The 13,264-nt window shown below is 45.7% G+C and overlaps 1 protein-coding gene across 1 annotated transcript; it reads right to left on the minus strand.

Moving 5' to 3' along the window:
• Window positions 1-7,084: 7,084 nt before the first annotated feature.
• Window positions 7,085-8,960, minus strand: TEX46 (testis expressed 46). The gene is made up of 2 exons (XM_036829121.1): window positions 8,769-8,960; window positions 7,085-7,282 (listed from the first exon to the last, which is right to left on the minus strand). Exons 1-2 carry the CDS (start codon window positions 8,958-8,960, stop codon window positions 7,085-7,087), a joined length of 390 nt encoding a protein of 129 aa, XP_036685016.1.
• Between the last annotated feature and the right edge of the window lie 4,304 nt (window positions 8,961-13,264).

Here is a 13,264-nt window from a genome sequence, read left to right on the forward strand (position 1 = left end):
CCTCCACTACCAGATTTAGCCAGACCAGAATCCATATCATGTCATAGAGGACAATGGCCACACGGTGGCACCAGATGCCCACATGTAAAATCTTCCAGCCTCCTGGAAAGGATCATTTATTTAATCACTGAATGCTTCTCTCTCTCTAGGCATTTGTCCAAGGGCTTTCCATCCATGAACCAAGATAATCCCCGCAACAGCCCCATGCATTCATTCTCTCTATAGATGAGAGATCATATTAGTCATTTGCTTAAATAACCTTCCAAGGCTGCCCACTGCTCTTTGGAAAAATCTAAATTCTTACCTGCATAGTCTAACCCTACCCGCTGGACCCTTGCGTCAGACTGCTGGGGTTCAAAACCAAGCTCCACCACTTATTATTTATGTGACCTTGGTCAGATTTCTTGGCTTCTCTTGGACCTCAATGTGCTGATCTGTAAAATAGGGTAATGAAATAGAACCTACCCCCTTGGGGTGAGAGTGAGGATTACATGAGATAAGACACCTAAAGCACACAGTAAGGGCACACAGTAACCACTCTGATTACCATTAGACTTGGAGGGCTCCCCCTCACAATCCCACAAATCTGTCCTTCTCTCTTCCCTTTTCTCCATCTCTCTTTCTCCCCACTTTTTTTTCTACTTTTACTCTCTCCCCTGCCTCTCCACCTATTCTAGCAGGGGCAGCATATTAAATAGTATATTAGAAAGCGATACATGCTATGGAAAAATAAGTAGAGCCAAGTAAGGGGAGGTAGATTATAGTATTAAACTGGGCGGTCAGGATGGCCTCCTTGAGAAAGAAATGTTTAGCAAATCACCTAAGGGAAGTAAGGGAGTTAGGTATACGGACAACAGAGGAAGAGAGTCCATGGTAGGGCCATAGGGTGAGAGTGTACGGAAAAGTGAAGAGGCCAGTGGCTGAGCAGATTAAGTGAGGGGCAGAGTAGAGGCGAAGTGGGAAAGGTAGCTGGGGAGCCAGGTCTGGAGAACATCCCAGGCCACAGGAGGGACTATGATTCTCACTCTCAGTGAGGTGGGAGCTGCTGCAGAGTCTGGAGCAGGGTGGCATGACCTGACACTTTTTTTTTTTGTTTAATAAATTTATTTATTTATTTATTTTTGACTGCGTTGGGTCTTCGTTGCTGTGCACGGGCTTTCTCTAGTTGCAGCGAGCGGGGGCCACTCTTCGTTGTGGTGTGCAGGCTTCTCATTGCGGTGGCTTCTCGTTGTGGAGCATGGGCTCTGGGCACGGGGGCTTCAGTAGTTGTGGCACACGGGCTCCGTAGTTGTGGCTCGTGGGCTCTAGAGCACAGGCTCAGTAGTTGTGGCGCACGGGCTTAGTTGCTCCACGGCATGTGGGATCTTCCCAGACCAGGGATCAAACCCGTGTCCCCTGCATCGGCAGGCAGATTCTCAACCACTGTGCCACCAGGGAAGCCCAGACATGACACATTTTTAAAGGAGTGTTCCGGCTTCAGTGTTGAGAGCAGACTAGAGGGCAAGGGTGGGGGCAGGGAGACCAGGGCCTTGTTCAGCTGAGAGATGGTGGTGGCCTGGTGCACCCAGGCAGGGAGAATATCCAGACTCTGCATATGCTTCAAAGGAAGAGCCAATAGGACTCGCCAATAAATTAGAGCTGGATATGAGAGAAGAAGAGAGGAGTCGGGATCAGCTCCAAAATTTTGGCCTGAGCAACTGGAAGCTGGGAATTGACTTTTACTGTAAGATGGGGAAGCCTGCACGTGGGAGGGGGTTTGAGCGGAGGGACAGAGTTCAGGATTGACTGTATGGATTCTGAGATGTCCGAGTGAAGGTGTGAAAGTAGGCAGTTGCACATTTGAGTCTGGGACTTAGAGGTCTGTAACAAAGACACAATTTAGAAAACCATTGATGTGTAACAGTAGACGATATTTAAAGCCATTACCAAGGGAGTGAGAAGGGGTAAAGAAGGGATCTGAGGACTGAGCCCTGAGGTCCAGGAGAGTACTGGGTGAAGTACTGAGTACTGGGTGAAGGTGAATATCACAAAGTCACGCAGCACAGGTGCAAATGGGGCTTTACCGGAAAAACTTGGAAGCAGAGGGTCAGCCATTGAATGAGGCATTGGGTTGTCCGTCCAACCTCTTGTCATCATGTGGAGAGAGATATGGGGGTCAGGGCATAGCTGGAAACATCCTGGAATGTGCTCCAGGAGAGGGACCCCTCATCCCCTTCACTACTTTTTTTTGGCAAGTGTGAGGTCAGTCTTGCAAGTAAAGAAGACGTGTTCTGAGCTCAGGTACCAGGGGAATTGTTTGCAGTGCTGAGGGCGCCTGGAGACCCCAGGGGAAGTAGAGACCATGTGGAATCATTTCTGCTTTGGGAAGGGAGGCCCCTCTGGAGCCCACCTGCTATCTCATTGCTAGGAACCTGGAGTGAGTCCCCAGGGTCTTCCAGTAAAGTCCAAATCATTTTTCCAAGGTCCACCCCCTGACCTGGGGCTCATGAAACATAAGCCTGCCAAACGGGCGTAGAAATCAACAAGGGGAGAAATCACCTGAGCTTATAAGGCACTTCCAATGGTGTTGGCAATGCTGGAGGAGACATTAATGCTAGAGGGAGGCCTGGAGTAATAGTACAAAGCCCATTGTGGAGACCTGAGCCATCTGGCCATGAAGTCTGTGCCAAGCCTGGGGAGAGAGCCCCAGGTTCAGATGGAGGAGTAGTCTGGAGGCATTGGACTTGCTCCTACAGTAGCTGCATGAGCTTCTTGACTTGTCTGAAGGTGTTAACCCAGAAGCAGCAGGAGATATTGGCCGGTGAGTGTGGTTACTCCCCTGGTTGGCCAGCAAATAGTCCAAAGCTATGTGGTTATATCCTGAGCTAAGGATTCATGATAACCTTGACAGTGAGAACCCTGGCTGTCCCCATAGTAATTTCCTTTCTATGGTTCCACCTATCTAGGGGAGGAAAATCTGCATAAAATAGGGAAACCCATGTACTTAATACCCAGGGGTGTCTTGTCAAAGGTACCAGAGGCTGGTGCTGGGAATGTTGCCTTGCCCACAGATCTTGGGTTATTATGAAGGTTGATATGCAGGTGGCATTATGTCCAAGGAGAAAGCAAGGAAGGACCTATATTTAGAATACAAAACAGTTTGGGAGTTACGAAGCACACTGCTCAATATTCTTCCAGCTGGCCTCAACATTATCCATGAAGAGGATGAGAACATGATTGTGAAGGCCCAAGGCACAGCAGCTGGGAGCAATGTCCTTGCCATTGTCAGAGAGTGAGATACCAATAAGGTCTCCCATAGCTGGGCATAGTGGGAGGGGGTAGGAATGGTATATTCAGTACTGCGACAGGTTCATGCCACAGGCCCTGACCTGAGCAGCTTCTCGAGGCTGTTTAGCATTGCCTGTTCAGATCTGGAAGAAGAGGAGAGAGGTTATTTACCCCTCCACCCCAGTCTATTTCCTGAGATTGCTTGCCTATGTTCTTGCTAGATTTGCTGGGATCTGTCGTGTGCCTGGGATGAGCTAGTTGATCTGTCCTTTCTCAGAACATTTACCTCCATAGGAACCCAGGAGTCACCATACTGCCTGACACATCAGGGGGACTTGTTCCCCTCCTAGGTGCCCACAGAGGATGAGGGAGTGGCTAAGGTAATTGCTCCTTGAGCCAACCATACCAAGGCTCATTTGTACCCACCACCTGCAGGTGGCAAGTGTGGAAGAGCAAGCGAATTCCATGTGGACAGATGGAGGGCAGTGCCGTAAAGATAATTCCATCATCATATTATATCATACCAGGGAATTCCAGCACATGAAAAAGATGCTCATCAGAGCCTTAAGAGTCTAGGTTCTACCTGCTTGGTGGAAGAGAACAGTCACCCCATGTACCTAAACCATGTTCATGGTGGTCAGAATCCATGGCAATTGTGAACTAGTCAGATCCAAAGGTCATTGTGCCACTTTGAGCCACCTTGAGCCGCAGGCCAATGTTCCTGGCAAGTAATACACATTCCATGAACACCAGTGACTTCACAGGTCAAATGAGTCCTCACTGGACTCCCTCAAACCGCCATGGTAGTTTCACTGTTGTGATAGGTCCAGGCGTGCATCTAGTGCACTAAAGTGGATATGATGACCACATAGTCTTAATCAGCTTTTTCATTCCAGATGCTCTCTTCAAGATGCAGTGCCTTACTGTGGGCTCATTCATATGTCACATATAGATCGAGTTTGTGGCTGAATTGTTGTATCCATCTCCACAGCAGGGGTTACCATATGGACATTCTCCTAATGGTCCCGTTTTGGGTGGTCCAAAGGCCTGGCCATACAGCAAGACCATTAGCAATGGCCCATGAAGCTGTGTAAAAGGGACTATTTACAAAGGTGTGGGCAGGCTATAGGGAACCCACAAGTGTGGTGCAGTACCCCTGGGCTGGTAACTGGGGGGATGCTACTGCCCTGGGGCCAAAAGGGAACTGGAAGAAGGTCTTGTAGCGAGAGCCTCCTCTGTGATGACCCAGCCAGCCTTCAACCAGCCCAAGGCAACCCCACAAGAGGCAATAAGCATCCCAACCTCCTCCTTCCCTCTCATCCTCTGCCAGGGATCCCTGTCGGCCAAACTCAACTGGAAGCCACAGGGTAAAGGAACCTGATGATGCAGGTTGGCCCCCTGGCAGAAAAGGCAGAAGGATGGAGAGTGGGCCTGGAGGGCAAGTAGAAGATACAACACACAAGGGAGGGTTGCGATTTTAGATAGGGCAGTCACAGGAGTCCTCACTAGGAAGGGATCATTTGAGCAAAGACCTGAAGAAGTGTAGTAACTCATCGAATCCTCACAGCAATTGATAAGGCCATTTTTTTTTTTAATTAATTAATTTATTTATTTATGGCTGTGTTGGGTCTTCGTTTCTGTGCGAGGGCTTTCTCTAGTTGCGGCAAGTGGGGGCCACTCTTCATCGCGGTGCGCGGGCCCCTCATTATCGCGGCCTCTCTTGTTGCGGAGCATAGGCTCCAGACGCGCAGGCTCAGTAGTTGTGGCTCACGGGCCTAGTTGCTCCGCGGCATGTGGGATCTTCCCAGACCAGGGCTCGAACCCGTGTCCCCTGCATTGGCAGGCAGATTCTCAACCACTGCGCCACCAGGGAAGCCCCAAGGCCATTTTATAGTTGAGGAAACTGAGATACAGCACTCAGCTTATTCATCATCCAAGATCACACCGCTAAGAGTTGATAGAATTGGGATCTAAAGCCAGAGAGTTTAGCTCCAGGTATCCTGCTCTGAACAAAATAGGATATAGAAAAATCATCATAAAATGAAAGGGCAGAGAAAATGTCAGGACATATAAGACTGTGATTGACAGTCATAGATGTTATTTATTGAGCACTGACTGTATACGAGCCACTGTGTTAGGTGCTATGAGGGGGATATACAGATGAACAAGATGCTGTGCTTGGGTTTCCCTGGTGGCACAGTGGTTAAGAATCCGCCTGCCAATGCAGGGGACACGAGTTCGAGCCCTGGTCTGGGAAGATCCCACATGCCGTGGAGCAACTAACCCCATGCGCCACAGCTACTGAGGCTGCGTGCCACAACTAATGAAGCCCGTGCGTGTAGAGCCCGTGCTGCACAACAAGAGAAGCCACCGCAATGAGAAGCACGTGCACTGCAACAAAGAGCAGCCCCTGCTCATCACAACTAGAGAAAGCCTGCGCGCAGCAACAAAGACCCAACGCAGCCAAAAATAAATAAATAAAATAAATAAATTTATTTATTAAAAAAAAAAAAGATGCTGTGCTTGCCCTCAAAGAGTCTATAATCTAGTTGGAGAGTGGGGAGGGAGTATAGAAACATTTACAAACCAAATCCCAGCAGATCATCATACATTCTATCGTAGAATTACAGGTAAAATGCTGGGAGACCACTAAGGAAAGAGACTCATTACAGCTGGGCTGAGGGAAGCTTTCTGGAGGTGGTGGCTTTGGAAGAAGCAAAGAATTTTAACAGCAGAAAGGGGAATGTTAGGGATTCCAGGGGAAGAAACCATGTGAGCAAAGATGTGGCTGTATTTGGGGAATGGCTGATTACCTAATTTGATGAGAGCACAGGAGACTTTTGCTAAGAGAGATGATTTTAAGTGAGACACCAATAAGGCATTAAGCCACACTGGATCCCACAGCGAGGCAGAGACTTCCTTCTCAATTCTCCTTAGTGGAGAAAAGTCTCAGCTGAGTGCTGGCATATCTTGCAAATGCTAACACTCACTAATCTCCCTTTTTAACCCAAATTTTACAGATTCAGATCTTCAAGTGGGCAACCAAGCTCTGGTTGGAACTTCACAACATTGTTTTGTTTTCACTGTCTTTATTTTGACCGTTAGGTTCTATTTCAAACAATGATACTGGTCTTTTTTTAAATTTACAGACAAATTATTTATTTTTATTATTTTCCTTTACAGATAAATTTATTAAGGAAAACATAGTTGATTTAAAGGGACAATATTTAGTTACGCATTCAGGTGGTTCACAGCTCTGGCAAAAATCACAAAGGTGGTACACTACTGACTGATGTTTAGGATACTCTGGTATAGGGTAAAAAGCATGTGAGGGAGAATAATGGGGGAAAAAGGTTGGGAAGGGGGTCAGATCATGGTGAGGAGTGTGGCTTTTATTCTGTCAATCACGGCAAGGCGTTGGCTCAAGAATAGGCAATGATCATGCTCAGAGTTGTGCTTGGCAGGGCTTGCTGTGGCCTCTGAGTGCAGGGGGAGGGGGAGACTGAAGGCTGGGACAGCACTGGGGAGGCTGTTGAAAGACTCAAGGTGAACAGGTAGAGGGCCCTGGACCAGGGTCAAGGTGGTCCAACTGAAAGAGAGGAAGGGCTGGGTTCAAGAGCTCCCATCAGGTTGTGTCATAGGGTGCTATGCGGCTGACCTGGTGAGTACAAACTTCTTTTCAAGAGGCAACAAATTTCAGCCTCTAATCCTCCTCTCCAGTGTGATTTACTAAGAAAATTCAATAGGCTCTGATTGGGCTTTACTGAGGAAAGGTAACAACAGAAGAGGCTAGCCCACCGCAGTCTCTGGGACCTCGTTAGGGGGAATTGGAAGTGCAGTCAGAGATGATGGAGAACATAGACTCCCGTCTCCTCATTCTGTGTTTCTCTGCTGGAAAAGTCCGCTGTTGGCTTGACCGCTTGTGGTGATTCATTCTATTCCATACGATGAACATCTGATTTTCTAAGACCTTCAGCTTCATTTCACTGAACATAAGCCGTTCAAGGATCTTGTCCTGGAGGGCAAAGCAGGTGTGCAGCCTCTCCACTTCTTTTGTGTTCAGGCAGTTGCTCTTGGGTTTGGCTTCGCAAGTCTTTGTCTTCTCTTCCTAAACTCCCCATCACCACGAAGAGAGGAAAAGTTGGTTAATAGTGATAATCCTTTCCCATGCCAGCTGAGTTACAATCATCTTAATCAATTTCACGACCAGCATCTAAGGAGAGCCTCTTTGCCACATCTTGTGGGTGAGAGAATGGGGCGCAGTGAGGGAAGGTCCCTTTCTCAGCCTCACCCAGCCTGCATGAAAGCCCCCAAACTCCCAGGATCCAGAGCTGCCTTTGGTTCACAGGAATAAGTGAAATGGCCCACTAATCTGCACCCACCGAGGACTTAAAACCCTTAACCCAGATGTATGTGTCTCCAGAGCTTGTGCTTTTCTCAACATGCCTCTTTGAGAGTTTAGTCAGGCCTCATAAAATCTCCAAGTCTCAGTGGTCTCATGAAATGCTCTTATCTCTGTCATCTTTATCTGCTCCCTCCCCCACCACTGCATGCAGTTGGTAAGGACACAATTTTTTTTTTTAGGATTCAGCTACAAATTCCTAGCCTTTAAAACCATTTAAGAATTAAATATTTCAGACATGCAAAAAAAGTAAATATTACAACAAATACCCATGATCCCTAAAATATCACAACGGTAACTGAAGTCCTCTGTGTATTCTGCTCCTAGATTGTTCCCCTTCCTCCCTGAACCTTATCTCAACTGCAATACTGAATGTGGTATTTATTTTTTCCTTGCATTTCTTTATACCACTTTATACCAGTTCTCAGTGGGAGGCTATTTTGCCCTCCCCTGGGGACATTTGGCAATGTCTGGAGAAATTTTTGGTTGCCACAAGAGGGGTGAGGAGTGCTATTGGCATCTTGTGGGTAGAGGCTAGAGATGCTGCCAAAAATCCAGCATTGCACAGGACAGTCTCTCATCACAAAGACTTATCCAGCCCCAAATGTCAATCGTGCAGAGGCTGAGAAATCCTGCCTTAATGTACTTTCACTATACATAGGCATCCATAAACAAGGCAGGATATTGTTTTGCATGTTTTTTAACTTTACATAAAAGACGTCATAATCTAGGTACATTTCTGCTGTCTTCATTATTCAGTTTTAGAGATTTATCTATGTTATACATGTTTTTAAATTTATCCATTTTAATTTTTCCCACTTTAAAGCAGTTGTTACTGTTGTCAAAGCATGTTGTCATCAAACATGAAGTAGAAGAGTCTGGGATGGGCCCTATTCTTCAGCTGAGGCAACTGAAACTTTGTGAAGGAAGTGCTTTGTCCTCTATCACCCAAGAGGGAACTGCAGAGCAAGGTCTTAGACCAGAGTCGGATTCCTTAGTCTTGCCGCATTGTCCTGACACCTTCCCTGTCTTCCCTCCCTCCAATCTAGCTGTGACTATCCCATCACCCTCAGCTGAAGCTAAGGTCCCTCTTGCTCACCTGCTGGGGCTCTGGGGGCGTGAGCTTGAGTTCATACTTGACCAGCCAGTTGCTAAGCAACAGCAGAAGGAATAGGAACCCAAGCAAGGCTGGCTTATAGCTGATCAGCCAAGCCATCAACACTCCTATGGTGCCTGAGGAAGCAAGTGTCCCGTGGAGATTCCTAAAAAGAGACATTAGCTCCCCCAGCATTATGGCTTGGAAGCACCCAGGCCCCAAGGCCCTGCCTGTCTCCTATCTAGGACAGTTGCCCTCCATGACAGGAGTCATGGTTGCCCCCTCCTCTGAGTCATAACTGGGCCCCACCCCCAGCTGCCGCATAACAATAATATTAACTACTCCTAGATCTTCAGCAGCCACTATGTGCCAGACTTTGACAGGCAGTTCACAAGCATCATCTCATGACATCCTCACAACAGCCAAGTGATGTAGGCTTTCATGATACCTCAGTCATTCAACAGTACTTCTGGGCCTAGTTGCTGGGGATAAAATGGCCAGCAGTACAGAGCCTCTACCCTTGTAGAGAGGGAGACAGCAAAGAAAAATTACCCAAAACTTGGAAATAAGGCAAAAAGATTTCTGCAAGCTCGTTCACAGTCATATTAGGCTATTGTCTAACTGGCCCACTTGTTTGTCACCTGATGCTTTAGGGGAAGGAAATTTTATTGAGTTTAATATTTAATACTGATTAGGGTCCTGACTCTGTAAAGTCAGATGGAAAATTTGCTCCACCAATTTCACTTGGGTATATCCCCAAAATTGAAAGCAGTGTCTTGAAGAGATATTTGTACACCCACGTTCATAGCAGTATTATTCACAATAGCCAAAAGGTGGAAGCAACCCCAAAATCCATCAACAGATAAATGGATAAGCGAAATGTTGTATATACATACAGTGGGATTAGCCTTAGAAAGGAAGGAAATTCTGACACGTTACAACATGGATGAACTTTGACGACATTATGCCAAGTGAAATAAGCAAAAAGCAAAAGCTATTTGATTCACTTATATGAGCTATCTAGTGGGGCCAGATTTGTAGAGACAGAAAGTAGAATGGTGGTTGGCAGGGGCTGGGAGCAGAGGCGAATGATGAGTTGTCGTCTAGTGGGTACAGAGTGGGAAAAGAGTTCTTGAGATTGTTTGCAGAACCATGTGAGCGGATTGTTTGCAGAACCATGTGAACGGACTTAACACTAGTGAACTGTACACTTAAAAATGGTTAAGATGGTAAATTTTATACTATATGTATTTTACTACAATTTTAAAAATTAATTTAAAATGAATTAAATTAAAATTTTTTAATGAATTAGTATTTCTGGGAAAAAAATGGATAAGTTGCAAATGATTTTTGTTTGCAAATAGATGCAAACGAATTCTGTCTGACAGAAAAGATAACCTCAAAGTTTACGGTTTTATGGCCTTGTAGGACATTATTTTTTGTCTTATTCAACTTTGCAGTCTTATTCCAGCATTCTGTGTTCCACTGACCAGTGACTATATTATCAGTTTCTCATAGTTTCCTTTGAACCATCTTTATCATCCTGCTGTTCTCTCAAGAACGAGTTAAAGGACTTCCTTGGTGGTGCGGTAGTTAAGAATCCACCTGCCAATGCAGGGGACACGGGTTTGAGCCCTGGTCTGGGAAGATCCCACATGCTGTGGAGCAACTAAGCCCGTGCGCCACAACTACTGAGCCTGCTCTCTAGAGCTCACAAGCCACAACTACTGAGCCCACGTGCCACAACTGCTGAAGCCCGGGTGCCTAGAGCCCGTGCTCCGCAACAAGAGAGGCCACCGCAATGAAGAGTAGCCCTTGCGCTGCAACTAGAGAAAGCCCGTGTGCAGCAACAACACTCAACACAGCCAAAAATAAATTAATTAATTTTTTTTAAAGTTAAAAAAACAAATGAATTAAATAAATCTTTGACATGTGCTCACTATTTTGTATGGGAGTTCTTTATGTTCAAATGTAAATTTTAATGATTATGTTATTCTAATATATTCAATTAGTTGCCACTTGTTGGGCCTTAGGAACCTGAGATAAATACTTTTTTAAAAAATAAATTTATTTATCTATTTATTTATTTATTTTTGGCTGCCTTGGGTCTTCGTCGCTGCATGAGGTCTTTCTTTTTAGTGGTAGCGAGCGGAGGAGGCTACTCTTCGTTGCGATGCACAGGCCTCTCCTTAAGGTGGCTTCTCTTGTTGCAGAGCACAGGCTCTAGGCGTGCAGGCTTCAGTAGTTGTGGCACATGGGCTCAGTAGTTGTGGCTCGCGAGTTCTAGAGCACAAGCTCAGTAGTTGTGGCACACGGGCTTAGTTGCTCCGCGGCATGTGGGATCTTTCCACACCAGGGCTTGAACCCATGTCCCCTGCATTGGCAGGCGGATTCTTAACCACTGCACCACCAGGGAAGCCCAACACTTTAAAGTTAAATCTTTGTACACATACTTAAACTTTTCACTAGAATGTTTTCCTGAATGTGGAATTGCTGGGTCAAAGGATACGCATAGGGCTTCCCTGGTGGCGCAGTGGTTGAGAGTCTGCCTGCTAGTGCAGGGAACACGGGTTCGAGCCCTGGTCTGGGAAGATCCCACATGCCGCGGAGCAACTAGGCCCGTGAGCCACAATTACTGAGTCTGCGCGTCTGGAGCCTGTGCTCCACAACAGGAGAGGCCACAGTAGTGAGAGGCCCGCGCACCGCGATGAGGAGTGGCCCCCGCTTGCCGCAACTAGAGAAAGCCCTCGCACAGAAACAAAGACCCAATACAGTCATAAATAAATGAATAAATAAATAAATAACAAAAGTGATTGTTTAAAAAAAAAATTCAGTCTCTATTTAAAAAAAAATGATATGCATATTTTTTAAATCTAATTTTAAATTTTATCAAACTACTAAGCATGCAAGCCAGTCAGCTAGAACTACAGGGTTTAAAACAAACAAGTTTCCATCTCTTATCTCATCCCTTCCTACCCTCACATTCTACAACTCAAACAACCAATTTCAACTCTTTTAGCTATTTCTCCTGGTATTTATCTTGATATATCTGAGTAGTATGCTTATACTGTTATTTCTGAATTTCTCAGTTTTGAAATTATATACTATCTTTTCATGATGGAATCTGGGCATTTAGCTCCGATGTAGAACCGCTTCCATTCCCACTTTGTCCCCTCTTCTGTAAATCCCTCTCACGCCTCTCCTCCACAAACTTTCTCTTTCCTCCATTCTCCCCATATAATTCTATCCCTTTGGTTAAAACAATATTCATTGCTTATGTTATTATAGACATGTCAGTGTAGTTCACAGCTGAACTGTGTGCTGTATTATGATTACACTTTCTTTCTGGCATAGCTTTTAGTTTTCCTGAACTTAATTGTCTCTTTTTTTCTGTTAGCTTAGTTAAAAAAAAAAAAAAAATCAACTTCTTTGATGTAAAATCGACATAAAATAAAATACACCTATTTTACGTGTGTAGTTCAATGAGTATTGACTAATGTATACACGCCCCAGTCAAGATAGAAAACATTTCCATCACCCCCAGCAAGTCCTTTCCAGCTCTTTTGAAGTCAACCCCTACCCTCATCCCAGGCAACCACTGATTGGATTCTATCACTAGAAATTGGTTTTACCAGTTCTTGAACTTCACGTATAAATGGAAGTATTTTTTGAGAATTATACTTTGAAGACACAAACTTGTAAAAAAGCGATTACAGCTCTGTGTCCTAGAGGAAATAAGCTTGAAGAACACAAGGCCTGTTCCAGTGTTGGGTCAGTGAAGGATTCCTGGAGGTATTAAAAGAATAAACCGCCACCACCATCAGCGACATTAGAAAGAATTAACCTGGAGTGGAAAGCTGTCATGTATGTGGGGATGGGAGCATAGGAGTGGGAGGAGGTGCGAGTGAGGAAGTGCAAATGGGGAGGGGGTCCAGACATAAGACAGAGCATGAACAAAGCCCCGGAGGCGATGGCAATCCCGTTTGGACTCATATCTGGATTTCCTAACTTTTGTCCATTTTATTACCTCGAAACTCATTTGCTCTCCAAGATTTCCCCAGTCGAAGCAGGACAATTATGAATAGTAAATACGATGATCTACCAGTTACATATCAGTGTTTTCCCCTGTAAACTCTTTGAGAGCAAGAACTTCATAATTAAACCCTTGTCACGTAGTAAGCATTAATAAATATTGGTTGAACTGACGAATGAGTAGGTGAATGAATGAATGAGTGAATGAATGAATGAGTGAATGAACGAATGAATTTATGAATACACGCAAGTCCCTGGAGGAAATGGTTGCTCTCGGAGGTACAGTCTGGCCCAGAAGTCCTAGAATGGGGACCGTGCTGGGACAGACCCCGAAGGCTAAGGAGACGCTCTAGGAAAGCTTCGTGCAATTTGCCATGGCGCCACTCTAGCCTCGAGGACGCCGCTCTATGGCAGCGGGGAGGGCGGGGCCGTGGGCGTCTCCGGCTTTATTGTTCGGGCGCGGCGGG

This window comes from Balaenoptera musculus, chromosome 1 (genome assembly GCF_009873245.2).
Source record: "Balaenoptera musculus isolate JJ_BM4_2016_0621 chromosome 1, mBalMus1.pri.v3, whole genome shotgun sequence".
NCBI lineage: Eukaryota > Metazoa > Chordata > Mammalia > Artiodactyla > Balaenopteridae > Balaenoptera > Balaenoptera musculus.

Excerpts from the sequence above, each read along its gene's own strand:
- TEX46 (XM_036829121.1), bottom strand. The coding sequence starts at position 8,960 with ATGCTGGGGGAGCTAATGTCTCTTTTTAGGAATCTCCACGGGACACTT. Across the intron at positions 7,283-8,768 it reads CGCCCCCAGAGCCCCAGCAG|GACAAGATCCTTGAACGGCT; the intron begins GTGAGCAAGAGG and ends TTTGCCCTCCAG.